The 27,071-nt window shown below is 36.5% G+C and overlaps 1 protein-coding gene across 1 annotated transcript; it reads right to left on the bottom strand.

Annotated features, from left to right (window-relative positions):
* Positions 1-2,157: 2,157 nt before the first annotated feature.
* On the bottom strand, positions 2,158-10,707 carry LOC114146057 (histamine H3 receptor). The gene is made up of 3 exons (XM_028019803.1): positions 10,343-10,707; positions 9,699-9,865; positions 2,158-4,759 (listed from the first exon to the last, which is right to left on the bottom strand). Exons 1-3 carry the CDS (start codon positions 10,587-10,589, stop codon positions 4,001-4,003), a joined length of 1,173 nt encoding a protein of 390 aa, XP_027875604.1. The 5' UTR covers positions 10,590-10,707; the 3' UTR covers positions 2,158-4,000.
* Positions 10,708-27,071: the final 16,364 nt, after the last annotated feature.

Raw genomic sequence — 27,071 nt, 5'->3', positions numbered from 1 at the left:
AGTCGACAGCAATAACCACTGCAGAATTGCTTTTAATCAACGTCTGAAATGAGGGTGACTTGAAGCGTCGCCCCATGCTGATTAAATGTAATTGTTTAATTGCCAAGTGCTGGGAACCCATCCTAAGAGGATTCCAATGGAATTATTTAATCTCTAGTCAGGAGGTGCACTGTAGGAAAAAAAGAGGAGGAAAAACGGAAGAAGTGAAAAGGCCAAAATCAAGCAGAAATAGTCTTTTTTTTTTTCTTTTTAAGTGTGTCCCTGATGAAATATTAACTGTGGTTTACATTTAGTTGGCTGAGAGAGTGAACAGTCTGTGCTGGAACTTCAGCTTCTGAAGGGGTCACGGTTCTGACCTCTTTCTGCGCAAAGTGGTTTGATCTTGTCTGCAGGTTCTTTTCTATGTTTTGGCAATATTCTGGAGTAGTGCAAATGTAGAATATTGTTCTGTTCTTTGTAGAAGAGAGTCCAAGGACGTAAAAATGCCTTCAACTATTAGCATTAAAATACAGTGGTTTCAGTTTACATCTGATACTTTTAATTGCATTTAATCCGATTAGAAGTTAGATTTTAAGATTAAACAGATAGTCTGGGATTTTTGTTAAAAGATAATAAGCAGTTATTGTAAATATATCAGCTGGCAGTAACTCCATTTACGTTTTCATTTAGTATAAATCCAGATTAGTTGGTCATGGAGGTTGAAGCTAAAGACTAGTCAACAACCCAAATTTCTCACAGGGGTTGTGCTAATGCAAATTATGCTAATACTTAATTGAATTTTGAACTGAAGTTATTTCAACATCATCACTGAAGAGAAAAACAGAAAAGTAGCCAAGATCTTATTTTCTTTGTGGTCCTATTTAATCAGTCTATACCAACTTCATGCTTGCATTAGATGGTTATTTATCCAGCTGATAAATATCCATGAGAAATGGATGTAGAAGCCAGGGATCTTCTGTGAGAAACGGTTAGAACATAGCAACTAATGTATTTTGACTCAAAGGAGTCAGAAACATTCGTCAAAGTCATTTAAGTCCTCTTTCTTTCCCAATTTGATGCTCGGCTGAATTTCAATAAGTTGTTTTCACCACAACTGCTGCTTAAGGCCACTGAGTTGATGCCATATGATTGGCTGTTTTAGCAATTGAAAAAGTGTACCTAATAATATGTCTGGTGGGTGTAAACCACTGTGTTATTCTGCCTGTAAACATCTGCATGTCTTTGTTAAAGAACATCACATAAGGTGCTTTGCCTCCTTCCTCCTATTGCTGGGTATGGCATCTCTTAGAACAGCTAATCAGACACCAGATCCAACTAAATTAGATCTGTACTAAATAAATTATAGAATACTAAGTATACTAAAAGAGATGGAGATATTAAGTCCAACAAAGTACCAAGGAAATGCAATAAGAAGCTTTAAAAGAGGTTTATCTGATCACAAACTTGTCTTTGCTGAATGGTCTCTATAAACCTGACTCTTAGCAGTTGTCTTCTGTTTGTTTGGGGTCACCGCCCCTTAGGATCATTGCCTCCGGTTATAAGCCTTGACCAAGAAGAGCAGGATGAAAAAACAGGCAAACACACACTTCTTCACATGTCTTAATTATTATCTCCCATTGGAATTTCCCTTTGCTTAGACCAATTTAAGCTGGCATGATCCCCAACACTGCGTCAGTCAGCGGCCAATAAGATTGGCACACATGCCATGACATTTCAATCTATCATCAAAATCAATAGCAGTATCCCCCACTAATATCACTGCACACAGTGCACAGAGAAAGTGCTCTTGCTGTCACATTTTAGAGTAAACCCAGCTTTGCAATTCTGCTGATGGCTGCAGTTCTGTCAACCCCAGGGAAATGCGCCTGCATCCCTCTGGTCAGAGCTGCACTGCTGTCCCCCTCAACCATGTAGTGGGCTGAGCGGGAGCGAGAGGTGGGGTGAGGGGAGAGCATAGCAGAGGCCTTGTTCCCTGCAGCTGTGCCCTTATTCCCAGCACCTGACCAGGGGGCCAGATGTGCACACAGAAAACAGCAACAATTTGAGCAATGCAAGTCCCCTTTGGGACCCAGACACCTGCAAATGAATCCTCAAGATCTGACACAAAGGCATAATTACAGGACTAACAAGTATGCATCTGGAGAGAGAAATGTTTAATCTTATCAAATCAAGCTTACATAGACAGAGGTATCGGAAAACAGTTTTGCACTCTCAGCATTTCATGCACACATCTAACAAAAGTAGTATGCATTTGGCACAAACCCAAAAACTATAGGGCACAATGTGGTCATTCACAGTGAAGTGCTGAAATCCATTTTAATTATTTCCTTCCAGGCTTTCCACAAAATCCATCAGCTACCAAGAGCACTGTCTGAGATAAGTGTGTTGATGAAAGTCTTCACTAGCATTCCTGTTAAACAAAAATATATAAATATATATTTTAATCAGAGATCTTTCAATAAAGCCAAGTGAATAACATTTAAACTATTAATGTGTATTATTGTTAAAGGATAAATACAAAGCATTCAATTGCAAAACAGCTATTTCAGGCAGTTTATAACATCAGCTGAAGCAAAGAACATGCCACAAAAATATATTTATATCTAAAGACCATATGGAGGATGCTGCAAGAGCACAGCCACATGTGATCATTATTGTTATTATTGTAAAAATGAATACACTTTTTCTTTTAAACAAAAAATGTACACAGTAACATCAAAGTAAACCCGATAAAGCTGATGAAAAGTGTTAACATTTTGAAAGATTACTTCACTTCGTTATTGCACAGTAAAGGTTAATGGTGACATCTAGTGGTACAAGAGCATATGCACACCTTTTCATGCTGTAAACTGTTTCAAAAACCTCCCGCAGTCGAATATTTATTTCTGATGAATTTCAGACAGATAAAAAATACATTGATGCCTCACATAAAATTAAAGAGGCTCATAAACCTCTAAAGTCGATGATTATGAGGAAACTGAAAGCATAGCAGCAGGAACACAAGATGTTTTGTTTGACAGTTCATCCCGTCTTATACACCTTCATGTTGCGACCACAAACTTCTGCATAGTTCATTGGGATTTCATGTAATATGTTAACAAAAAGGAGCAGATAATTGTGTAGTAAAAAAAAAAAAGTCAGTCTACAAAACTGCTATGTCTTTTGTAGAAGAGTGGAAAGTAATGCAGTAATATTAAAATAAAGGCTAAACAAAAGGTTTTAGATAAAAGCATATCCTTATTCTTGAATGGTCCAGTTAAAGTTTAGAATCCAATCGAGTCAAGACTTAAAAGACACTCTTTTTCTGGTTGAGAATGTGTTGTAATTGTAGAAGTAGCTGGTTCTACAAAGAACAACAGTATTTATTGCCACCTTGTGTTAGTCTATCAAATTAAATCTCAATAAAATACACTGAAGCTTGTAGTTGGAGTTGGAAGTTGGAGAGTGACAAAGTGAAGAAAGTGCTGTGTTGTTTCCTTCACTCTTTGACAGCAGAGGGTGATATTGGCCTGTCATCACCCAGTTTTGACAAGGATTCAATGTAGAGGACAACACCTTAAAATATAATTTTATAATATATTTTTTTTGAAGGATATATAGAGCATATTCTACTGATACTGACACTCACACAAACAATAAATAAATCAACATATTTCAGGACTCCATTATATTTTTTTTCTAGCATACATGAAAAATGTCTATCTTCAACTCCTAAGATGTTTCTTGTTTTGTACAAATGGCAAAGAGCTACTTAAAAGGTGCATTTCCTTCTGATAAATAAACAATAATATTTACTTTTGTGAATATGCACATGAGAAAGTGTGAATATGCACATGAGAAAGTATTCCCTTCCTGTTGAATACAACAAAAAAAATCAATCAAACACTACAAATGCAGTTGGAAACTGAATTACGACCCGTATGACAAAATGTTGGACACAGATTATTTTAATCTGCTTTCAATCAATTGTTTTGGAACATTGTTTCTTGGTGTCTTCCTGTCACTGGCCAGGGCGCAGGGCAGAGGAAGGTGGAGTTGTGTACCGCTTTGGGCAAAGGATCTTGCTGAAGGCCCTGCGGAAGCTACTGTGGCACAGTGGGTACAGGAATGGGTTAATAGCTGAGTTAAGCCACAGGAGCCAGAAGGTGACCTCATACCAGTGATGCTGGATGCATCGCCCTCTGCAGGCAGCACGGATGATCATCAGTAGGGTGTATGGTGCCCAGCAGATGGCAAACACACATACTATGATGGCCAGGGACTTAGCAATTTTCTTATCCCTGGACAGACGGCTAGGCTGAGCAGCCCTGCTGGTTGAGGGATCCAGTTTACCCAAACAAGGGGAGGAGGTCTGAGAGTGGAAGGAGCCTCTTCCAGGCAGTTTTATCCCAAATCCCCAGTTATGGGATAGAGGGATGCCTTCTGTCTGGGCAGAGGCCGGTTCACTTGCCTGAAGCTGATGCTGAAGTTGGGCCTCCCTATGGTGGCGCCTTCTCCTGCGTATACTGAGGTAAATGCTGAGGTTGAAGAAAGCCACTGAGATGAAAGGAGAGAAAAACTCCAACATGGAGGCACTTAGCAGAAAGTACCAAGAGTAATAGAACTCTGCAAAGCACTCATCCTTTGGCACGCGGCTTCTGCCCACCACCAGCTCCCAGAATATGATAGCTGGCCCATACAGGACAAAGGCCAGCACCCAGACTGCAATCATCTTGATTATGGCTTGATGAGTCATGCTCTGTCTGGCTCGATAACTTACCTGCAGGAAAAATAAGCATAAATCAGAAAAATTACTTGCATAAAGCTGCAATTAGTGCCACTGTCTTTGGATATTAAAAAGATAGTTGCAAATGCCTTCTTTTTGTAACCATAACAACAATAATATATGCTTTGTTTAGATTGATTGATAACATAAATATTTTTTTTGTGTGTGATCATGGACTAAAATCATTTGTTCACTAGGAAAAAAATTATTTTCTACCATTACTTTTGTACCACCATTGCTGGTATAAAATGTTTTTAAAATAGATGAAGATAATTTTTGGGAGTTGGGGGGTTGTGGAATTTTACTTTACTAATTCAAATTGGTCAGAGTTATTTGAAATTTTTTGTTTGTAATCTGTAGAAAAAGGAGGGTTATAAACAATAATCTCCAGATGTGACAGATTTGCAGCAAACAGACGCATCAAGTCTTATGTTCACAGTGAAGCACGGTGGGAGATCTGTGATGCTGAAGTCTTTTTTCTCTTCCAAAGGCCTTGGAAACTTTGTTAAAGTCTATGGCATCGTAAAAGAAATCTTTAAAAGAAATCTGATGCGCTCTCAGAGAAAAAGAATAATTAAAAAAACATAGCCATATTAACACAGGGAGTTTTCTACACAAAATCAACTGTTTTATAAGGCCATCTCACTCTGTAGCCCTAAATCCTCTCAAGAAATGATTTTAGTTGAGCTGAAGAGAAGAGAGCATAAGACAGGACCCAGGCCTCTGAATGGTACAGAAAGATTATGCAAAGAAGAATTGTCAAAAAGTACTCTCTGTAAACTCCAACTAGGTCAAATGTTGCAGGGAAACACTAAATGCCGTCCTATCGACACAGGGAATGTACTACCAATTAACAACAGGGGTGCCGGCAATTATGAAATCAATGATTTTCTACAAATAATTATTTCTTAACAAAAGGACGTATGTTCAATAAATTGCAATATGTGCTTTGATTATGCTTATTAATTAATATTAAAATGCATACTTCATGCAGATCACAAACAAAACTTACATTGAGTCCACATTTCTGTTTTTTTTTATTAATCTGAAGTAATAATCATATCTTGAATGTCATGTTTTCATTAGCTGTAGGCAAGAAAATAATCATAATTAACAACAAAGGCTTAATTAAAAACACCAGTCTGTGCAAAATTAATTAATACCTAGGTAAATTGAGTTATTAAAATAAACATTTTATAAAAATTCTAACTTATTGAATATCTACCTTAAAATGCTTTTTTGTTGTTACCCCTCCAGGGGGTCTTTTTGTGGGCTCTAGTGTCCCTTATGACAGTAGACTGACAGGAAACGGGGAAGGCATGCGGCAAATGTCGCCGGGTCCGGGATTCGAACCCGCGACGGCCGCGTCGAGGACTCAAGGCCTCCAAACACGGGTCGCACTAACCGCTACGCCACCACGGCAAGCCCTTAAAATGTTCTTTAAAAAATAATTATTTTATTTTCAGTACAACCTTAAGATAACTGTAGAACAGAGATGTACCAGCATGAATTCTGTAGCATCAAAAAAAAGAAAAGAAAAGTAAGGATAAAAAACATTAGACCTCTAAGCCACTTAGTTCATAAATCATGCAATTACATTGATCATACCACAGATTTAAGAGCTACATTTCACAATAATAATAAAAAAAGATTTTAAAAGCCTAATGTTAGTATTTGAGTAACTTCACAACTTAATGAACTATTAAAGGAATTTTAAAAACCTGCTATGCAGCAGCCAACTCTTGACCAATAAACATTGACCATTGGTTATCAACACAAACCATGTCCAACAATCCAACACCATGTAGTGTTTAAAAGTGTGTGAATGAGTATTAAGTCAATGAAGCACCTCTCATGACCACTCGTCTCAATTAATGTCACACCCTGTGTCCCTGTTCGCATCCCTACTCAGCGGACAGCAGACTTTAGAGCCTCTCCAGCTCCTCTGAAAATTTCTCACTGTGGTTCTTTCTAATTAGCTTTAGTGTCGAGAATATTAAACCTGGATCCACTTGTGTTTGTACAAATTAGTTTGTACCTGACTCCAAACCCTGCTGCATGTCAATCATCTGCTGAAACCAAGAATTATAATGTCCAGTGCCTTACAAAAGTATTCATACATCTTGAGGTTTTTCATAATTTCCCCATGACAACCACAAATCCCACTATACTTAAAATGGAATATGGCAAAAGTCTCCATAAAAGGCATTACATTTACATTGCATTTTGTTTGTTTGATTTCACACAAACAACTGTCAAATTGTTGACAATTTGACAGTTGTTGACAATTGACAATTAGATTTTGCAAATCTAAATTTGCAAAATTTTGATGCAAATTTGCATCTACAAATTTTGTACAATTTTGTAGATTGTACAAAATCTACAAAATCTCTTGTAGATTTCATTTCAAGGTGTAGGTTTATTGTAAGTTACAAATCCACCACATCTTCATCAAATTATTTACTCAGATCCTTGGTCCTTCTCTTAAAAATTATGCTCTACTTTGCATTGGGCCTTTTACAAAAAAAATAAAATAAAAATCCCAATAAATTACATCTAACTTTGTGGCTGAAATGTTGGAAAATTTGGAAATATTTAAGCTGTATACATACTTTTGCAATGCTCCAAACCTTAAAAATCAATTAAAGATGTGTCTAATAAGCCTGTCAAATTAATATTAACTCCATTCCACTGACGAAACTAACAACCAAAAGATGGTTTCTCTCTAAAGCTGTGAGATTTTGACAGTTCTCTCTCATGCCAGCTGTGTCATCTGACTCCACCTTTTCTTTTCAAAGACAAACTGTGTCTCTGACTGCTGACAGCCCTTTGTCTCCCAATGTTCAGAGAGAAATGCTTTTAGGAAAATGTTGGTCGGCTGCAGGAGGCCTATGCCTGCAGCGATTGATCTCTCCAGGTTGGAGGGACCATGGTATGGAGGAGGACCTCTATGATCAAAGCTGTCTAATTAAAGAAGAGGCTCACTCTCTCTCTGGTGTTATTTGTATTCATTGCTCTGATGTTAAGTGTTTGCCTCTGAAAGGAGACAGAGCACTCTCTTTGTCTCCTGTGCCAAGCATCATCCCACCTTTTGAGTTATCACAGAGGTAAATAGAATAGTCAGCCGGGTTACGCATGTCCAAGGTGCAGAAGAAGAAGCTACGAGGTGAAAGGCTTAAAATTATATGCAAATTTTATTTTCTATATACATATAGTTAAAATGTGGGTGAAAAAACAAATACGTTAAAAAAAAATTAAGTTTTGAAATGAAAAATTTGAGGCCACTTTCAATGATTTGTCATGTTTGTGTTTATTTCTGAAGGCCAATCTTTCCCAAAGTCATAATCTGACTTTTCTATTTTTGTCATGAGGGAATAGCTGTAATTAGTGGTGGCACCAGGCCTGAAAGGGTCAGGAGTTATTAACCTTCACAGATGGACACGTTTGGGAGGATGTGGTTGCCGTGCCCCAACCACTGGCCTTTGAGTCACATCAGCATAATAATAAATAAAAAAAAAACATTAAAGAAGAAATATTCTGATCGAAAGATTTATATTGGGTCTGAACAGGTAAAGTGAACCTCTTTAAGAGGATGGGGTTTTTTTTAGATAAGTTGGGACACAAAGTCAGTTCAGGTTTGACTTTCTCCCTGGTTATTTTCTTCCTCATGAGACGCCTGACAGAAAAGCATACATAGCCCTATGAAAAGTGTAGGTTCCTGTAATGTAGAAAATAAGACCACGATAAAAGGATTTCAAAACATTCTTTGCCTTTAAAGTGACAGATATTCTTTATATTTCAACTGAAGAAACAAATTTGTTCAGGTGAAACAGTAAAAAACAAAAATGTTGCTCACCTCTTTCAAGTAATGTTTTGTTAAAGTAAATTTGGATTCACCTTCAGCATTCAGTTTCCACTGTATGTTGGTGTACACGTGAACTGCAACTTTAAAATAAATATAGTTCAAACTTAATTATATTGCTATGCCTCTCCATTAAACATTGAGCCCCTGTTTGGCAAGACATGAGTCTTGCCAAAGTTGTCCAGATGCTTAAAATTGTAATGATATCTTTTCAGGTGACCCTGGCTAGACTTTTACTGGGCCATTCCAAAAATATGCCTTTTTTTAAATAATTCTATTCAATGACTCGCACATTTTCATAATTTCATCCCTCTTGAACCTGTTTCATCACTTTTCACTGTGCATATATTGCATGGTGAGTGTGGTTTTTGTGGCAAATAAATTGAGGACAAAAGTTTAACTTTTGGTATATCAGAAAATAAAAAAAGTATATCTACAAGGTTTCAGGAGGTTTCAGCCAAGCAAGGATGTATTCTTTGAAAGAAAAGACTTTTGTTTTATATCCCTACTCCATATTCCTGCAGCTTCTTCATAGTTGCTGTTGTCATTTTGGCAGCCTCTCTTACCAGTTATCTAGTTTCTCCTTCAGTCTGAAGACATGTCCAGATTTCTAGTGTCACCTTCTTGTCCCATATTTTTTTTCCAGTTACGAATGATTGTCTTCACAGAGATTTGGTAAATAGATACTGTGCTGTTGTTATTTTCAGTACCCTTCTGCTGACTGGTACCTTTGTACAATAAGATCACCTTGGTTCTTTGGAATCTCTCAATGAGCTATGACTTGAGCTTGAGGTTTTTAATCTCTATGGGGTTTTTTCCTGGCAAAATAAAAGGTAAATAGAAGTCCCCCACCTGGAATTCTTTGCTTTACAGCTAAATTGTAAAGAGCATGTATCTCATTAATTGTAAAAACAAAAAGTTTTGAAATGACTTATTGTGGTCTCATTTTTCACAAAAAACCTGGACTGTGTAGACTTTTTAGGTCCACTTTAAATCATCCATGTCGGCTGCCAGATGCTGAAATTCACCTGGCTGACTCTAAGATATTTAGGAACAGCATGTTCCACTCACCGCTCTGGTGACAGAGAGGAAACGGTCATAGCTGATGAGCACAATGCTGAAGACAGATGCCGAGCAGAGCAGATAGTCTGTGACCAGCCACAGCTTGCACAGCCCTCGACCCAGCGTCCACCTGCCTGTCAGGATGTAGGGGATATAAACCGGGATACAGAACGCCCCTACACAAAATTGATGAAGAATAGAACCAAAACATAAGGCCAGACAGTATAATATACTCTCTTTTTTTATTACACTTTGTAACATGTAACATGTTGATATAAATGTATTTATGTCACTTTAGAACAAAATATAAATTTTCAAAATTCATAGAATAAAAATATCCACATAAAATATATAAATCATAGCAGCAGAAGGCTGCTATGATTTTATTGTTAAAATAACCTCAGGAACTGTTAGTGTCTAAATATGTCAATTTTTAATTCCATCCCTCCATCCATCCAGCAGTAGATAATGACTGGATAAAACTAGGGAACACTGGACTGACTTGAGCCATGCAACCAATTGAAAGGATTCCAGAGCTTCATTTGGCAGACTAAGGAAAAGTACACACATGTAGCGTTCATGTAAGAAACCATAAAAGTTTACTATTTTCTTATTACATCGTCTCCATAGGAAGATTAGAAGATTGAACTCACCTACTAGAAAATCTGAGATTGCCAAATTCAGGAAGTAGTAATTGCACTGTCTCCTCAAACTCTTGTCCACCTTAAAAGCCAAAATGACCAGCGCGTTACCCAGAACTATCACCACGACCAAAGTCACCATCATCACCATCAGAATGACAAATATGGGTCCTGAGAACACGAAGCTGCTCTGGATTCGTGTTGAGGGATTGTCAAAATAGTACCCGCTGGAGTTGGAATCAGTGTGTTCCTCCGACATGGTGGAGATGTGAGTCGTTAGAATCCTTCACAGGCAAGTGCCAACAACAATAATAAACCAGCAACAGGTGCCTGGCGGACGAAAACTGCGATCAACACCCCCATATGTGCTCCGAAAGCTCCGGGCTTCCCGACGAAACTGAGCACAGTGCTCGGAAATATCCACGAGAGAGCGCAAGACGCGCTTCCATAACGCATGCCTGGATACCTGATGAAGTTTACGCACGTTTGGCAGCAATGCCTCTGCACGTTTTGCAGTGACAGGGTGGCATCAAATGGCATCCTTTGCCACTCATGCGGGAATACGGTTGCTTTTCCGCGGAATCAGCACCAGAAATCCAGATCTGTAATTTATCGCATGTTTGTGTTTTATCCTCTTAAACACAAACATAAATATGGCTGTGTTAAGGATATATGAATCATATAAAACAGTGTCATTGTCCATTGATATTGGCATTTCAGCGCAGTGAACATCCTAAAGTGCCTAATCTGTTTTATTCAAATGTCAACCTCATGATGTGAATCAACACAGCAGGATATTCCACTGTTTAACAATCCTTAGACATATTTCCCTTGATGAAAATCTTCATATTTGATTCGCAGACACACATTTGTTCTCTCCAGTAGTCACATGGGGTATGAGATGGATGGTTACCACGGCACAGGAAATCCAGTTTTTTATGTTGTTTGAATTGAAACAAATGCTCATAGAACACAGGTAATTAGATACTCAACCTGGGAAGTAATAGCTTATTAGGTAGCTATATAAAAAAAATTGCATGGATAATTTGTTTCAAGTCATCAAAGAATAGAGGTTAATGTATAATAAGAATAAAGTTCCCACGTCAGAAAAGTAATAACACATAACCCTCATTTTTTATACTGCCTTTTGCAATACAGGTTCTTGTCAATAAATTTGAATATTACAAAAGTTTATTTGAGTAATTCATTTCAAATACGAAACTTCTGTATGTTGTTGAAAGTCTTTACAGGTGAAGTATTTCAGGAGTTTATCTATATCTCAATAAATGTTAATATTACTCAAAAGTCGATTTATTTCAGGAAGTCAATTCAAAAAGTAAAATTCATATGGTTTCATTTCTTACATAAAGGCAGTTTCTCAACAGTCAGTTAAACAGTCCAAAGAGAGGGAAAACTGCAGAATGTTATTGCTAAAGAACCTGGCTGTTCGTGTTGTATGAAAGCATGTATAAAATTAAGGTTGAGTGGAAGGAAAAGGTTCAGTAGAAAAATGAGCACCACACAACAGGGACACCCGCTGGCTTGAAAAATTATTCCAATAAATCTCATTTAAGAGCTTAGGGGAGTGGACTGCACCCAGGATATGGGATATGGGCAACAAGTGTCACATTTCTTGTATTAACCTACTGTTGAACAAGAACTTTCAGACATTTTGTTATCTGTTCTCTGTTGCTCAGTGGCTAAAAAAGCACTTTAAAAATTGTGCATTCTAAGGTGAATGATGTTTCAATTATACACGATGCATCAGTAATTTAGGATGTATGTCCACTAAAAAAAAAAATAATAATAACTTGTATGGTCTCTAACAACTCTTGCTTTGTCTGAACATTACCACACACTGGAATTGTCAACTTTTAAGACAGACAATCACAGACAGTTAACTTATTAGAAAAGTGAAAAGTGGAAACTAAAAAAGTTTATAATTCTGTATAAAGAATCTTTATGAAACTGTTCTTTTTTCAGTTGCTTTTGTACAATTTACCTGAATGCATCTGTATTTAATATTTGACCCATCAGAAAAATGAAGCAATTTTCATATAAATTGGGTAATTGTGAAATTAAAATTACATTATTGCTTTTTTTCTCTCTGCTAAATTAGATCAGACTTCTTTCACTATACAGAAAGTCGAGCTTGATTTTTTTAAAGTTTCTTCAAAGTTGACTCTTTGACAGCCCAGCATTTTGCCCAAAAAGAACTATATGACACTATTTATTATGTTACCAGAGTGCACAGTGAAATTTCCTTCATACCATCTTGAATTCACAGGAAGTTCTTTAAGTCCACCAGCAGAGGTCAAAGAAAGCTGCAGGACTCTCTGCAGGAGAACATTTCAAATTACAGTTATTTTCTCACAGTGAGCAATATCTCAGAGTTATTCCTTGCACTGATGTAACTCAAACTAATGGAATCTATGTAACTTATCTGAATTCAGAACCTTTATTTGTTTCAAATTTTGGGAAGCACAGCATATTCAAAAGTATAAAAAAATGTATGTGTGTCACAGGTGACTTTGCTATGCTGTTTGATTCACACTGGGCCTTTTGCCTCACTGAGAACACATAAATAATAAGCTAAACTGATTAATTTATTCCGGTACCTTCGAAAATATTAATTTAAAGCAAAATCGGTTATTTCAATTCTAAGGGTCTGACTGGCTCTAAAACAGGATAATAAATGTGAAATCTCCAATGTTTCTTTTTAATTCAAATACATAATTTGTATTTCTGGATCTCATGGAAAACGACTGAGCCGTATTGGTATTAACATTTTACAAAAGCATGATGAAATTAGGACATTTTTTTAGACATTTTGCTCCCTGTTATGAGCAAAATATAACCTCTTAAAAAAATTGCCACAGAATCTTAAATGTCATAAATAATAGGTAGGTTATTCCAGCCCAACTTCTATGTCAAATCAAAGATCATGCAATTAAGTGGAGCAATTGCACTTTAATAAATTATTTTCTTCCTGGTGAAATCCATCTCCAGTGGAGAATTTCTATTCATCTTACAATAACAATTTCATTCTAGTGTGAAATAGGATAAAGTAGCACATACATATTAAACAGAATCGGTTTTGGGGGGGGAAACAATCAGTTGAACAGGTGCAGCCTCTGGATCTGAAAATCCAAAAGCAGAGACTTATTTAAATGTCGAGGGCACTCAGAAACAAAGCTGTGTCACGGAGGATCCACAAAGGCTCTAGTGCTGCCAATTATACCGAGCCCTGCTGTGGCTCTCTGCCACGCCGCCACTCGAATGTTTGTGTTTGGGTGCTGGCTTGGAGCACAGATGCTATCATACTGTGAGTATGGCTTCCCGTCTACAGTAATCACGGTTAAAATTCACCCATAACCTATCCAGGGCACGTCTTAAGTCGCCAACTGACAAAAGCTTTGAAGTGGTTTCTTTAAAGATCACAATGCATGTTCCAGCAGCTCCTGGAACGTGGCGTAAATCCGGCCCTACTGTAAAACAAACATTCAGTATAAATCTACTCTTATAAAAATGTTTATTGCATATAGACTTGGTACAGGGTAGAAAAAAATAAAACATGATTTCTCACATGTTTCTCTATAACTGTATTAATATAAAGTATGTGACAAAGATCAATGAAACCTATTTTTCAGTTGACTCTGACAGGTTCCGCTTTGAAGTTGAGGCTTGATCTGAATAATTCCTTTGAAAATGTATATTAAAAAAACTGGAAACAGTTGTCACAGAAAAATTGGGTTTTAGCCTTGCTTTATTCTAACATCACCACTTTTCTTCATCCGATTTTTGCCATACATTTATTGTTGTTTTTTAATGATTTTTTTTTCTAAATAAACTACATTGAACAAATAATTTAATATTAAATAAACTCTATTTTGGAATGCTGTTATAATGACACTTTATCACACTGCACAATCTTTTTCCATCTTGGCGCAGGAACTTGGCGACAAAAGCTATAAAGTCTAGACGACCAAACCCTCTTAAAGAAGATATTGGCCTTTTTTCTTACAGTTGCCCTTTCACACTATCCTGATCTTTCATCACGATGTCCAAAGTCTTGGTATTTCTTTGAATACAAGAAGCCTGGTGAGGATCAGATTGTTATAAAACGCTATGACATTAATGCATCCATCCATTATCTGACAACACTTATCCTTGCAGGGTCGCGAGCGGTCAGTGGACGAGAGGCAGGGTTCACCCTGGATTGGTCACCAGTCCATCACAGAAGTTCTGACATACATTTGGCAATTTTAATGGGTAGTAAAAAGCAACTTTAAGTCCGATACAGATGTTACTATGTCATAACTTTTAAGATAACCAATATAGTAGACAGTGAAAAATGTTTTACTGATAATGTCAAATAATACATTTTCACAGACTGAAGGAAAGAAAAAAAACAGCTAAATGCAAGAGCAAGGATTCACAACCTGGAACATTTGTCTGTCAGAGGAGATAAAAGGATGAGAGAGGAAAAAGAAATGTCAAATTGAAAGTGATTATATTACTATTTTTGTGCAGTAGGCAAGAGAAGACCAATCCAAAAGATGTTACTGTGAGGTTGAACTGTCAGATGAGTCTCCAGAAGGGATCCAGATGACAATGCTTTGCAAAGTACTCTCCCTTGAACTCTTTCAAATTTATTTTGAAAGAGCATAATTACAAACTTCTGCAGGTTTTCATGGGATTTTAGCAAATGATTATGAAATAGATGGAAAGGGAGACATCTTTTCCAATACTGCAGCCCGAGCTGCAATTAAATAGTTTAGATCTCTGCATACACGTGTTAAAGTGGCTTAGTCCAGACTAAAATCCACTCATAGCGAAGCTTAAAAATTGATGTTCATAGATGCTCTAAGCCCCTCTCACTGAGCTTGCTATTTTGTAAAGAAAAAGTAGCAACAATTTCCATTTCAACTTGTACAAAGATGGCAGACACTCTTACCAGTTATCTAGTTTTTCCTTCAGTCTGAAGAAATGTCCAGATTTCTAGTGTCACCTTCTTGTCCCATATTTTTTTCCAGTTATGAATGATTGTCTTCACAGAGATTTGGTAAATAGATATTGTGCTGTTGTTATTTTCAGTACCCTTCTGCTGACTGGTACCTTTGTACAATTAGATCACCTTGGTTCTTTGGAATCTCTCAATGAGCTATACCTTGAGCTTGAGGTTTTTAATCTCTATGGGTTTTTTTCCTGGCAAAATAAAAGGTAAATAGAAGTCCCCCACCTGGAATTCTTTGGAAAAAGTAGCAACAATTTCCATTTCAACTTGTACAAAGATGGCAGACAGGTACCCCAAAAAAACCAATGTTCTGTCCACGTTTTTCAATAGTAAGCACTGTTTCCTGTTCATGGAAGACTTTCTAAACAGAAAGATAATCTGCAAGATGCAAAACGAAATCACAAGGAGGAAAAACAGGCTTTGAGGAATTTTTCAGAAATAGGTTTGGCCAAGTTACAAAAATCATGAACTGACTATCTGGTAGTGAGTGTTTGCTTTGCCAGTCTTTTTATGTGTCAAAAGCGACATGAGTTCATGAGCCGCAGGTGTTTACAGCAGCGGGAGAAAGCCAACTCCACCTACACAGCGGAGTTAAATGAGTGAAATAAAGCAAAAGAAAAAACACATTTTAGGCTTCATGGCATGAAGTTTAAAAAACATTACCATGTCACTCAAAATATCTCCAACATCTGCTGTTTTTCCCAAAGGAAGCCTGACTAAACTTAGCTTTCCTCTGTATAATGTGGAGCCATTATATAGAAAAATGGGCACTCATTTAAATAATTTAAATAAATAAAACCTTGTGAAATAGCTAAGAAAATACAGTATGAACATGTCAAACCTGTGTTTGCTTGAATTTGAATAAAGGAGAGACACCCCTTGGTAGTCCTAGCCTTCACAGCACAACAGAAACGTCACAGTTTACATAATAAAAGTGGATCACTAACCAGTGAGTTGAACTCATTGAACTGCTCAACAACCTGTTTAGCAGAGCTGTTTGTGAGAGGAAGAGTGTTGGCATTTACTTGATGTTGGAGAACTACAGAAGCTCATTGACATGCTGTGGGTGTGCCTCATCGTGACAGTATTTGTTCACTTGTTAAATTTTTCATCTCACCCTCAAAAGCTCCTAGCTGGGTAATTACCCCTACCGATTTGCCCCTCACCCAAATGTGTGTTTTTTTTTTTATTCATTTTTTTAAATCAAATCAATTCAAGTTTCACCTTGCGCTACATTTTCCCACTGCCACAGCAAATTATCCTTGACAAAATATAAATACGTCAACACACTTTTAGCTGTAAATCTACTTTGAAGCTGTGAGATCTCTTTAGCTTATTGTGATGTAAATATGGTGGCTAAGATTAGATTGTCCAAGTTTCCTCACAAATGTTAAGAGATAATTGTAGATCCTAAAACATCTTACCCATTTTGCATGACTAGATTGGGTTACTACTACAGTTTTCTGAGCTATTCACTTAAAAAAGCGCTGACAAAAACAATGTAACCGCAAGGTTAAATTTGAAGAAATAGAGACAATGCATATGAGAGAACTAAAATAATGGATTTGTTATGATCCGCAAATGAAGAGAAAACCATTTAATTTGACATGGCAGATGCAATGTTCTGCAGCCCATGTTCCATTATGTGCTGCAGGCTTCATTTTCATATCTTAGACCTGGTACACCAAATCTACAAAATGAATAAAGAAAGTACTGCCAAAAATTGTATATTCACTTATCCTCAGCAAAATAGGTTTTTAAATCCTTCTTAATCTTATATATTCCTTCAGGAATAAGCATGAGCATAAAATGGGGACAATGGCATTTTTATTCAGGGAAAATATTTCTAATAGTGCATTTAGTATATATTTACATCAAAATATGAATGGTATTTATTTTCAACAATCATCGGAAGAGAGCTGGAGTACATCCTGGATATATTGCCAATTCATTACAAGGCAACAGAGAGACACACTGGACAAGCAATCATGCACTCACCCATACCAAAGGACAGATTAGATCCGTGTTTTTGGAGTGAGGGAGGAAACCTGAGTACCTGGAGAGAAGCCCTGCATTCATAGAGAGTGGACATGCAAACTCCATGCAGAAGTCTGAGATTTGAACTCAGGACCTTCTTTTCCAAACTGTAGGTATACAGTCATGTTTTTCAATAGTGTGCTTAAGTCTTAATCCTGGTTTGCCTGGAATAAAGAAAAGGTTTGCATACATGTGAAAAGTATCAAAGTCCATAAAAATCTACATATTTTTTTTTCTACATGCCAATAATGAAGAAGAGGTTTCTCATATGTGGGGATAGTAAGAGTAATTTAAGATGTTTTGGTATCTGATGAGGACGCCCCATAGCCACCTCCCTTTGGCATGTCTCACTGGGGGGACACTTTGGGGAAGACCTAGATCTTGCTGGAGAGAATATGTATTTTCCGTCTGACCTGGGAACGCTTTGGGATCCCCCAGGGAGAGCTGGAAGATTTTGGTGGGGAAATTTTTAATAAAGTAAGAGAAACAGGCAAAACCTGTGGCTGAAAATATAAGAAACATTCCTGATAAAACTATAAATACACAGAATAGCACTGATGCTTTGAATAAGCACAAACATGTGCATCTTCAGCTCATTACAGCGAAAGCAATCAACTTGCTTAACTCATTACCATCAAAGATGTGAGAGCATACACAATTTTGCCAAACACTCCAGTAATTATTGTCACAACTATTTTATCAGTCAGAATCTATTTTTGTCAGATCAATTTATTGCCGCTCCTGCACTTCCATGAAACGTCAGTTTAAATGCTGCTCATGTTTGCAACTGACTGTGATCTAATGTGGTTCTCTGACTGATCAAATATTATCCCTTCTCCTTGTGGAGCAGTTAATATCAGGCATTTGTCCCCAGTTAGATTGAGATGCAGAATAGCTAAAATAGCAGCAAAATGAAACAAAAATTGGCAGCATAAATTGTTTCCCTAATGTGTTTTTTTACAATTATTTTTTCTTTTGTCTTGACAAGACATCAGCTTCTAACAATTTCAGGATATGTTTAGTAGGTCTGGTGAATTTTAATCTGAATAAGTTTTCTATGCAGCATTTGATGTCATAGGTGAAATGGTGGGGTTCCTGGTGAAAAGCAAAGACAACACCATAGCCTACAGGAATCCTAAGTAGACATGATTTTCACATATATGCCACTCTGGGCGAGACCCTCTTTCTCCACCAAATGTACAATTCACAAGATGAGCCAAGATTAACTTTTTATTGCTGTTTTCACAAACAGATCTCATAAAGCCTTCTGTGTTTCAAATAATATGTTCAGTCCAAGTTTGACAAATATGCTGATGAAACTGCATAAATAGACACATAACCATTTTTTTCCCTCATTGTTTAATATTGTAATATTTTTTTTACATTTTCTCAATACCAAAATAACAAGGAAGACCTTCTTGTGCAGAGTTCTTGAAGAAGATAGTTACACAGACAAAATTTTGACCTCTCACAGCAGTCTATGAACTGATCAAATGCACACAAGGGGTGAAAAACCATCTTGAAAGCTGAATTCTTGTTTGTTCAGACCTTGGGTGAGATCAAGGCAAAGTGTGATGCAAAGTACTGAGGGAGAAGTCTTAAAAAGAAAGAAGCAGGAAAAGAAGGCAAACCAATCATCCAAATGAGACGAGGGATGTAAACAGCATCTGCAGAAAACTCAAAACATAACTACGTATACCAAAAGATAATGAGTGACAGTAAGCACTGTCCATGTCAACCCGTTCTAATTTACAACTGTAGGTCTGTTTGAGTCTTACATGGTGGGAGATGAAGTGAAAAAAACAGAACCATTTGTGCTGATGTTGTGAGTGACCGATCATCAAAAGTGTCCCTCTTGGCATATCATGAATTTATCTCAATGAAGAGACACTGGGAAAATAGTCTGACCCCGGCTCAAATTTTGTGGCTGTACTTAAAGAACTGTATGCAATTTTAAGAAATCTGAGTTTCAAAATAAAGTTTAAAAAAAAAAACTGGACTGAGTGATAATACAAGATCCATCCAGGAGACTCTCCCCAGAGAAAAATACGGCTTCCTCTCAGATCTGGTCTGTAGCTGTGGGGGAAGTTCGGCTGGCGTGGATCAGAACCAGTAGCAAAACACCGGGAACTTTCTACACATTTTATTGAAATCACAATATGCAATAGATATCTTGTAACCTTTTCTTAACTGCTTTTGTTGCTCTTTAACACAATTGCACCCTGGGTGGTGAGCCACATTTCTCATATCAAAAACCACTGCTGACCACAATAAACGTGGGACGTTGTTCACTAAAAAAAACAAACATACGCATTGTTAAAAGAAGATCTATATAGAGCAAATTGCTTCACCAGAGAAAAAAATTGAAAAAATAAAAAAATCATCTTCACTTTACTCAGAAACACTCAATGAGAAGCGACTACACACTGTTCATTTTCTCCTACCTTTTTCCAATTCAGTGTAGTTCTGTGTCTGTCCCTAAAATGGCCCTGCTGGGAATTCTATCTCCTGATTCCCTTTGAAGCAGTGGCCTCTCATTGCCTCCATTATCTTGTAATTTGTGGGGGATTATGCTTTGGAGCACACGCAGTCCAGCCCTTGCTTAAAAACTGTGACAGCTTACGATAATTGCCATGCTAATTAGTAGAGACTAGCCCAGTGTGCCTCCATCCCTCACAAGACCTGATTTGATGAATACGCTTTGATTCATGTCTCAAGTAATGTTTCCATTACTATATATATATATATATATTTTATGAGTAAATACAAAGATATAGAATGTATGTCCCTTTTCGTGATTCTTAGTGTCAAAATCTTCTGAATGTTCTTTTACATAAATTGATTATGCAGTCATAATGAGTTCAGGCACAGGAAGCTGGGTTGTTTTATATCTCCATCAGTTGTCTCACGTTGCTTTACAAACTGAAATAATAAAACATCCTGACTTGAAGAGTAAATCCATCACTGACTAATGCTGCTGTGTCCATTTAGACACAAATGGAGGCCTTTCACAGGCACTGCTTGTGAATTTAATTCAGACTCAGAATCTACTCCATTAAATGTTTATCTTTTGTCTGCCTCCTGCAGCTCCATTGTGCATTAGCATTCCCCACTGACTGTACTCTGGTCAGTGCAGGCCTGGGAGATATACCTCATCTTTTTACAGGTGACTATGTAACTTATCTTTGAAGCTGCCTCTCATTACTGCGTGCCCTCTCATCACCTTTCCCTCACAAATATGCCCATCCCTCCTGAGACCTAAATGCTAGAAGCAAGCCCTTCAAAGCCACACACAGACACTGACCTTCATATCCTAAAATAATGTTTGTTGCCACACTCTATGCATATAGAGCCCAGAATGTCTGAAATGGCATTTAAAACAAAAACAGACTACTTTTACAAAATGATGATAAAACTCTTGACTGGCATGCTTGATTCACAGTTGTTTTTCCTTTTAATTTAATGATGCCATCAATCTGGCAGAATTATCGGAACAGGTTCTGCAAACGTGAATTGCTCCAGCAAATGCTCCCAACTAGGGTGTGGAGAAATGTAATTTCATGGAGTTAAATTTGATTTGTTTTACAGAACAGAGAAAACGTTAAATTCATGCAAGCCCAAGTGTGAAACAACATGGTTTTCTGAAAAGATGTGCAGATAAGCCTTACAATTAATTAATGTTTCATAATATTTGCTAAATTTAGCCCTGAAAAGTACTCAAAAATATAACATCAATGTTAAAAAAATCTATTATTTTAACGTGAGTTTATTTATCCAGCAGGACAAAAAGCCCATATTTAAAAATACTGCTTTCACAAAATCATGGCACAGTTAATGTAACTAATTCAAATAAATGTAAGAGGCATTTTCTTTTATTCTTTTTTACTACTGGTCATGGATCTCCCAATCCCTGTAATTCGTCCCAAAATAAAATTTTGAAGCACAAAGCAATTACAGCAACAAAGCATTTTTATATAACTAGTATTATTGTTGAAGAAAACCTTCTGAATTCAGTCTGTCAATTATTCCAAGAGTGAACAAACTCAAACTAACACTAATCAGACTGTTATTAGTTTAATCATAAATAATTACACTTCATTTGTCTGTGGTTCACAATAGATAAAGACACATTTTTCAAACACAATATTGTTATTTGTTTTGCACTTAGAAAAAGTAAGTAGTACAAGAATTAAGTCAAAATTTAATCCAAATCGAAAAATATTTTATTGATCCCAAAGGGAAATTAGATAAAATAATCCATCCATCCATTTTCTGTACACCCTTGTCCCTAGTGGGGTCAGGAGGGGTGCTGGTGCCTATCTCCAGTGAACATAATTAGACAAAATAATACAACAAAAATTTCAGAATATTATGAGAATAATGTCGTACAATACTAAGTAGTACTAATACGAGATGAAAGTCGTACAAGAATAAAGTCCATATATCATTGCGTTTATTTTCATATCAAGGTTCTCATTAAAACAACATTGATAAGTTTTTTTAATAACAACTTTATTAAATACCTGAGTATTTGGATGTAATTACTAGTTACATTGTAGTTTTCCTACTCAGATATTCATATATATTTAATGATTTAGTGACTAACTCAACAAAATAAATGATCTCATATGTACAGAAATTAATTAATGTATAGTAAGTTTTTTTATTTGTTGTAATGATTAAAAGAACATCAAAATTTTTACACAGTGATATATATGGAGAGTGATTTTTATTATTAGTCTATGCATAGGAGTTGAAGAAAAACAAATGTAGGAAAAACAAGGAGAATAGAATCTGAAGTGCCAATATTGGAATGTCAAAAACTGTGTAAACAAACCAAATATAGTACATGCACTGTCATGATCTGTGTCTTTCTGTGTTTATTTAGAGTTTTCTGTCCCCTTAAGTCTCTTCGTTGTCCTGTCCTCCCCTTGATTGTTCCCAGGTGTGTCTCGTTTCTATGATTACCCTCCCGTGTATTTAACTCCACCTGTGTCCTTTGTTCCTCGTCGGGTCCTCGTCAATGTTAGCTTCTGTGTCGTCAATGTTTAGTCTCTTCGTGTTCAGTGTGTGTTACTCCTGCTCGTTGTTTGGACTAAGTTATTTTCATTAAAACATCATATTCATCATACCTGGGTCCGCTGCATCTGCCTCACCACTCTCACCACCCGCACTTCCTGACATGCACAATGCCACTACACACACAAATGTATCCTTATTTTTTTCTCCTTTCTCTCTGCCTTTGTTTGCCTCTATGTCTGTATAAGTAAAACACAAATACATACATATTATGTATAAAAAAGAAATGCTGGTGAGATGCCGGGGCAGACATGAGAGGGTTGTAATATAACAGTGTATTGTTGCTCTCTTTCAAACAAACAAAAGTAGTACATGTATTTTTTTAGGGAGAGTTTTTAAGTTTTTAAGTTTTGCAAATTTATTGCAATGATGCAATTGTCTTTGTGGATTTCAAATGAGGATATGTCGCCATTTTCAACATTTTCAGCAGCATTTTCAGTTACCCAAAATCTATGAATAAACCTAGATTTCATGAGAGAAAACATAATTTTAGGCATCCTTGGTCTATTTATCTCCTATTTTGATCATGAATATAATTTCTCTATCTGTGATTTTCAGCACCAGTGGAAAATAGCCCACTGATTGCCAGGCTCATTATCATTGTAATAGTTGCGGTTAGGCTATGAAAATCAGCCATTTTTCAAATAGAAAAGAAAAGTCGAAGAGGTAAAGATGAGGAGCAGACTGAAGAGGTGGTGGAGGAGCTCCTGTATCTGTGGCAGAAAATGATTCTGAATGTGGCATGCTGCTTTTTGAAGGAGCCCAGGTAGTGTTCCTTTAGTCGTACCTAAGTCAGGGATATATCACAGAAACTAGTTTGCATAACTAAAAGATAAAACTCAAATTTTTTGAGAATATTAAATACATTTTAACATTGTTTACAGAGTCCTGGAACAAATTATGACAGACACCTGCATGATTATGACTTATTTTAAAAAGATGTGAAATTTTAAGTTGTTTAAATTAATAAAATTTAAGAAAAAAGTTAATCAGGTCTTAATCGTGCAAGCATGGTATTCATATAGCCTAATTTCAATATACTTAAAAGGATTTAAAGAATTCTTAAGATTTTTTTCACCGGATCTATCCTGAATTCTGCTATTTCTAATACAAAAGCGGACTACTCCACAGGCAAAAAGAGAATGCATAGCTTAAACTTATGGGGGTGGTGTGCAAGATTTGTTCTCAATGAAAAAACAAGTTGAAGTTTAACAGAGTATTTTACATGTGAAATAATGTTCTGTGGACCAAATAAAACTGAATTCTTTGAACACCAGGAGAGAGGACATATTTGGTATTAAGGAAATGCTGCATGACACAAGGAGCTGCAAATGTCATGGCCTGGGGAATGTATTTTGTGTGCGTTTACCTTTAGCAAAATCATTTCTTTCCCAGACATAAAGAAAAAAGAACTGAATATTTAATGGGATGTCCTAATTTTTCCCCAACTGTATGAAATTGAATATATTGTATCAACTTAGTCCAAGCCACTACAGAACTTTTAAAATAACACTCACTTCTAAGACTTTGGTGTTTCGAAATCAAACCAATATATAACGAGAAATGATTTGCATGCAAGTTTACAAACCAACTAAGGTTGTTGCAAAGTGAGACTACAATTGTCAGGTACAGAGAGTAACAATAAAGTAATAACTGATGTGTGACCTAACCACAAGAAGGTATTATCAAAATGCATCATATTGTGAAAGAGGTTTTGAACAAGAATAGAAGAACTCTTAGCTGAAGGCCAAACCCCTTTTCAAAAAAATATATTGTGGAAAAAGAGCTGTTCTGTGGATGTGGAGATTCATAGAGATGACAGAGTTCTCTCTTTTAGACAATGAAAATATCAGTGGCTGAAAGCCAAAGAAGCTTTGAAAAATGAGTATCCAATGGCAGCAGCAATGTAGAGCTGGTGTGCAAATTTGGACCAGGGTGTAAGCACCAATTACTGACACTGATATCTAGGGGGCTTCGGGTTCCTACTCACTTTGTCCATTGGTGTGAAGATGGAAACTGATGCAAGTATAGCCTTAGTGCTGAGAGCGGAAAATAATACTTTGGGGAGCTCTGTCAGAAAAGAAACAGTCATCCAGGAAGACATAATGAATGAGGTTTGAGGTTTCAGTGGCAGAAAGGAACTTCTGCACCAAAGGAGACGAAAGATATAATGACAAAACAATTTTTTAGGAAGAGTCATCAGAAAAAGCAGAGGAGGGTAATGGTTCAGCTCACCTTTGGATAACAAGAGAAACTGGTTGGACACATAACAAATTATGTTAGTAGATTGCACAACTGGTGCAAACTGATCCAGAACACACTCGGTTCTCTATGGAGAGCTTGGTAAATTATATCCTCAACATTGTGGTTGAGCTTACAGTGGTACAAGATGATGGTTTGGCTGTTCCATGTCAGAAGAGAAAAAAAGAGAGAGGGACTGATCTGAGAAAGAAAGTTTTGTTGCAGTTACATTTGGGGAAATCAATCACTGAAGAGATTAACATGGCAGTTTCTTTAAGCAAGCAGGGTTTTCTTTTTAACACATGCATGGTTTTACTGAAACTGGGCACAAATTGAATGAAGATAGAGGCAATTTGACCATGCAATAGAAGATGTAGTGAAGAACGGGATATCAGAATAATTTAACTTTACAGTTTTTTTCTTTTAAATAACAGGCTATAGGTGAAGATTAATCATTGTACACCAATGGAACAAAATAATCTGAATGAGATGGAGAGTTGAACTAAGATAAGTATCTAGAGAACGTCAATACTGTAGAAACAGACTGTGGATTCTGGGCTGCCTGAGATTATGGACACAATAGGCGGTGATGATTGAACTCACTGGTCTGGCCTTCATACCAACCTGATTCCACCTGCCTTAATTCCACTTTCCCTCTCAGTGAGCTTGGGCTCACTGGCCTGGAGAACAGGACAGTGAGTTAATGTGGTAAGACCAGAAATGGATGGCAAGGGGTACTCCAATCATGGAGGCAAGTGAAACTAATGCAATGTTGATATCGACCACAATCAGGATAACATTTACAAGACAAATGGAAATCTAAACAGATTTCACAGAAAAAAAGCCACAGACACAAAAGGTGAGTCCTAAACCATAGAGCAGGTTGAGTTACCAACATATCACTGACCATTACTAATGTTTTTATGCAAGAAAGCTTGATGAGGATAATTGGTCTCAGGTGAGTCTGATGCTCAGCAGGAGCAGCTCCACCCTCACAGCAAGGAAGCACAACGGGAACGGAAGAGAACAAGGAGACAAGACACAAACAAAACATAACCACTTAAGCATCATGACAATGTTTCATTATCAATTAAATAAATTTAAAAAATAGGGATCAACTGATATTCATCACACTGTTGCATATCTCATTTACAGCCATGTTCAATTAGTTTGAATATTATTGAAAAGTTTGTTTATTCCAGTAACTAATTCATTTTGAGAAACACAACATATAGCATATTTACACACAGATTGATGTTTTCAAGCCATTATTCCAGTAAATTATGATTATTTTCCAATTACTGCTAATGAAAACACAACATTTAAGACTTTAATACTACATTCGAGCAATTAAAAAAAAGCTTAATACAGAAATGTGTGCTTTATGAAAGTTTAATACCTGATTAGAATTTATTTCAATAGGGACTTTTAATTTGAGAAACACATATTCTAAATTTTAATGATGACTGTAAAATGATATAAAGCAGTATTTTTAAACGGACAATGGAAGAGAATGTAACTACCTTTTCAGTATATTTCTTTCTAAGAATCTGTTACTGTTACTGATCTGTTAACCCTCTTTTTCAAAATATGCTGTGTCCAAAGTGGAACATTTAAATTGTAATCTCTCTATATATAAATGGTGGTTTAAGTACTGCCAAAAAAGTTATTTTAAAAGTAGAAATCTACATCTTGACACACTGTAAGACCAAAACAAATCAAAGACAAGACACCAAAAAGGGAGCTTGTTGGTTGTAACTCACATATTGATGTTTATTATTTTTCTTAGACTGATTTTAAGAATAGGCAGCTGGTCTAATCTTTATTTGTGTCCAGTTTTTTCCATTATTTGTGACCTTCTGTTTTATGATTAGCAGACACATTTCAATATGGAGACATCAACTAGACCTCATTAAAATGTCACTCAGCATTAAATTTATATTTCTCCAGAATACGTATTGACGAAAAAAGGAGCAGAAAATATTTTGGTTTTAGTGTTTTTAAAAAATGTTTTCATAAATCTATAACAAGGTTTTAGATATGTTTAGTGCAGAATGATTATTTCAGTTCTAATCACAAGGGGTCCAGATTAAGAGTGAAGAAGCCCTTTAGGCTTATACAAATTAAGAGTCTTAAATTTCAAGAAATTTAACCCTCCTGTGGTGCATGGCATTTTTGCTAACAGTGCTCAAACATATGCTAATAATCAGAATTAAAGTGATGACAGACAGCTGTCCGTTTTGTTTCTGTTTTGTAAACATGTTTTGTTTCCCCAAATGTTTGTGCTTTACACTGGAAGTTTTGTTTAACATAAGTTTCCCCATATCACAGTTTCTCTCTATTTTCAAACAATATTTGAAAAAGGAA

This window comes from Xiphophorus couchianus, chromosome 6, assembly GCF_001444195.1.
Source record: "Xiphophorus couchianus chromosome 6, X_couchianus-1.0, whole genome shotgun sequence".
Taxonomy (NCBI): Eukaryota; Metazoa; Chordata; class Actinopteri; order Cyprinodontiformes; family Poeciliidae; genus Xiphophorus; species Xiphophorus couchianus.
The sequence above is the reverse complement of the archived record's forward strand: the minus strand, read 5'-3'. Positions and strand labels throughout refer to the sequence as shown.

Excerpts from the sequence above, each read along its gene's own strand:
- LOC114146057 (XM_028019803.1), bottom strand. The coding sequence starts at position 10,589 with ATGTCGGAGGAACACACTGATTCCAACTCCAGCGGGTACTATTTTGAC. Across the intron at positions 9,866-10,342 it reads AATCTCAGATTTTCTAGTAG|GGGCGTTCTGTATCCCGGTT; the intron begins GTGAGTTCAATC and ends AATTTTGTGTAG. Across the intron at positions 4,760-9,698 it reads TCCTCTCTGTCACCAGAGCG|GTAAGTTATCGAGCCAGACA; the intron begins GTGAGTGGAACA and ends TTTTTCCTGCAG.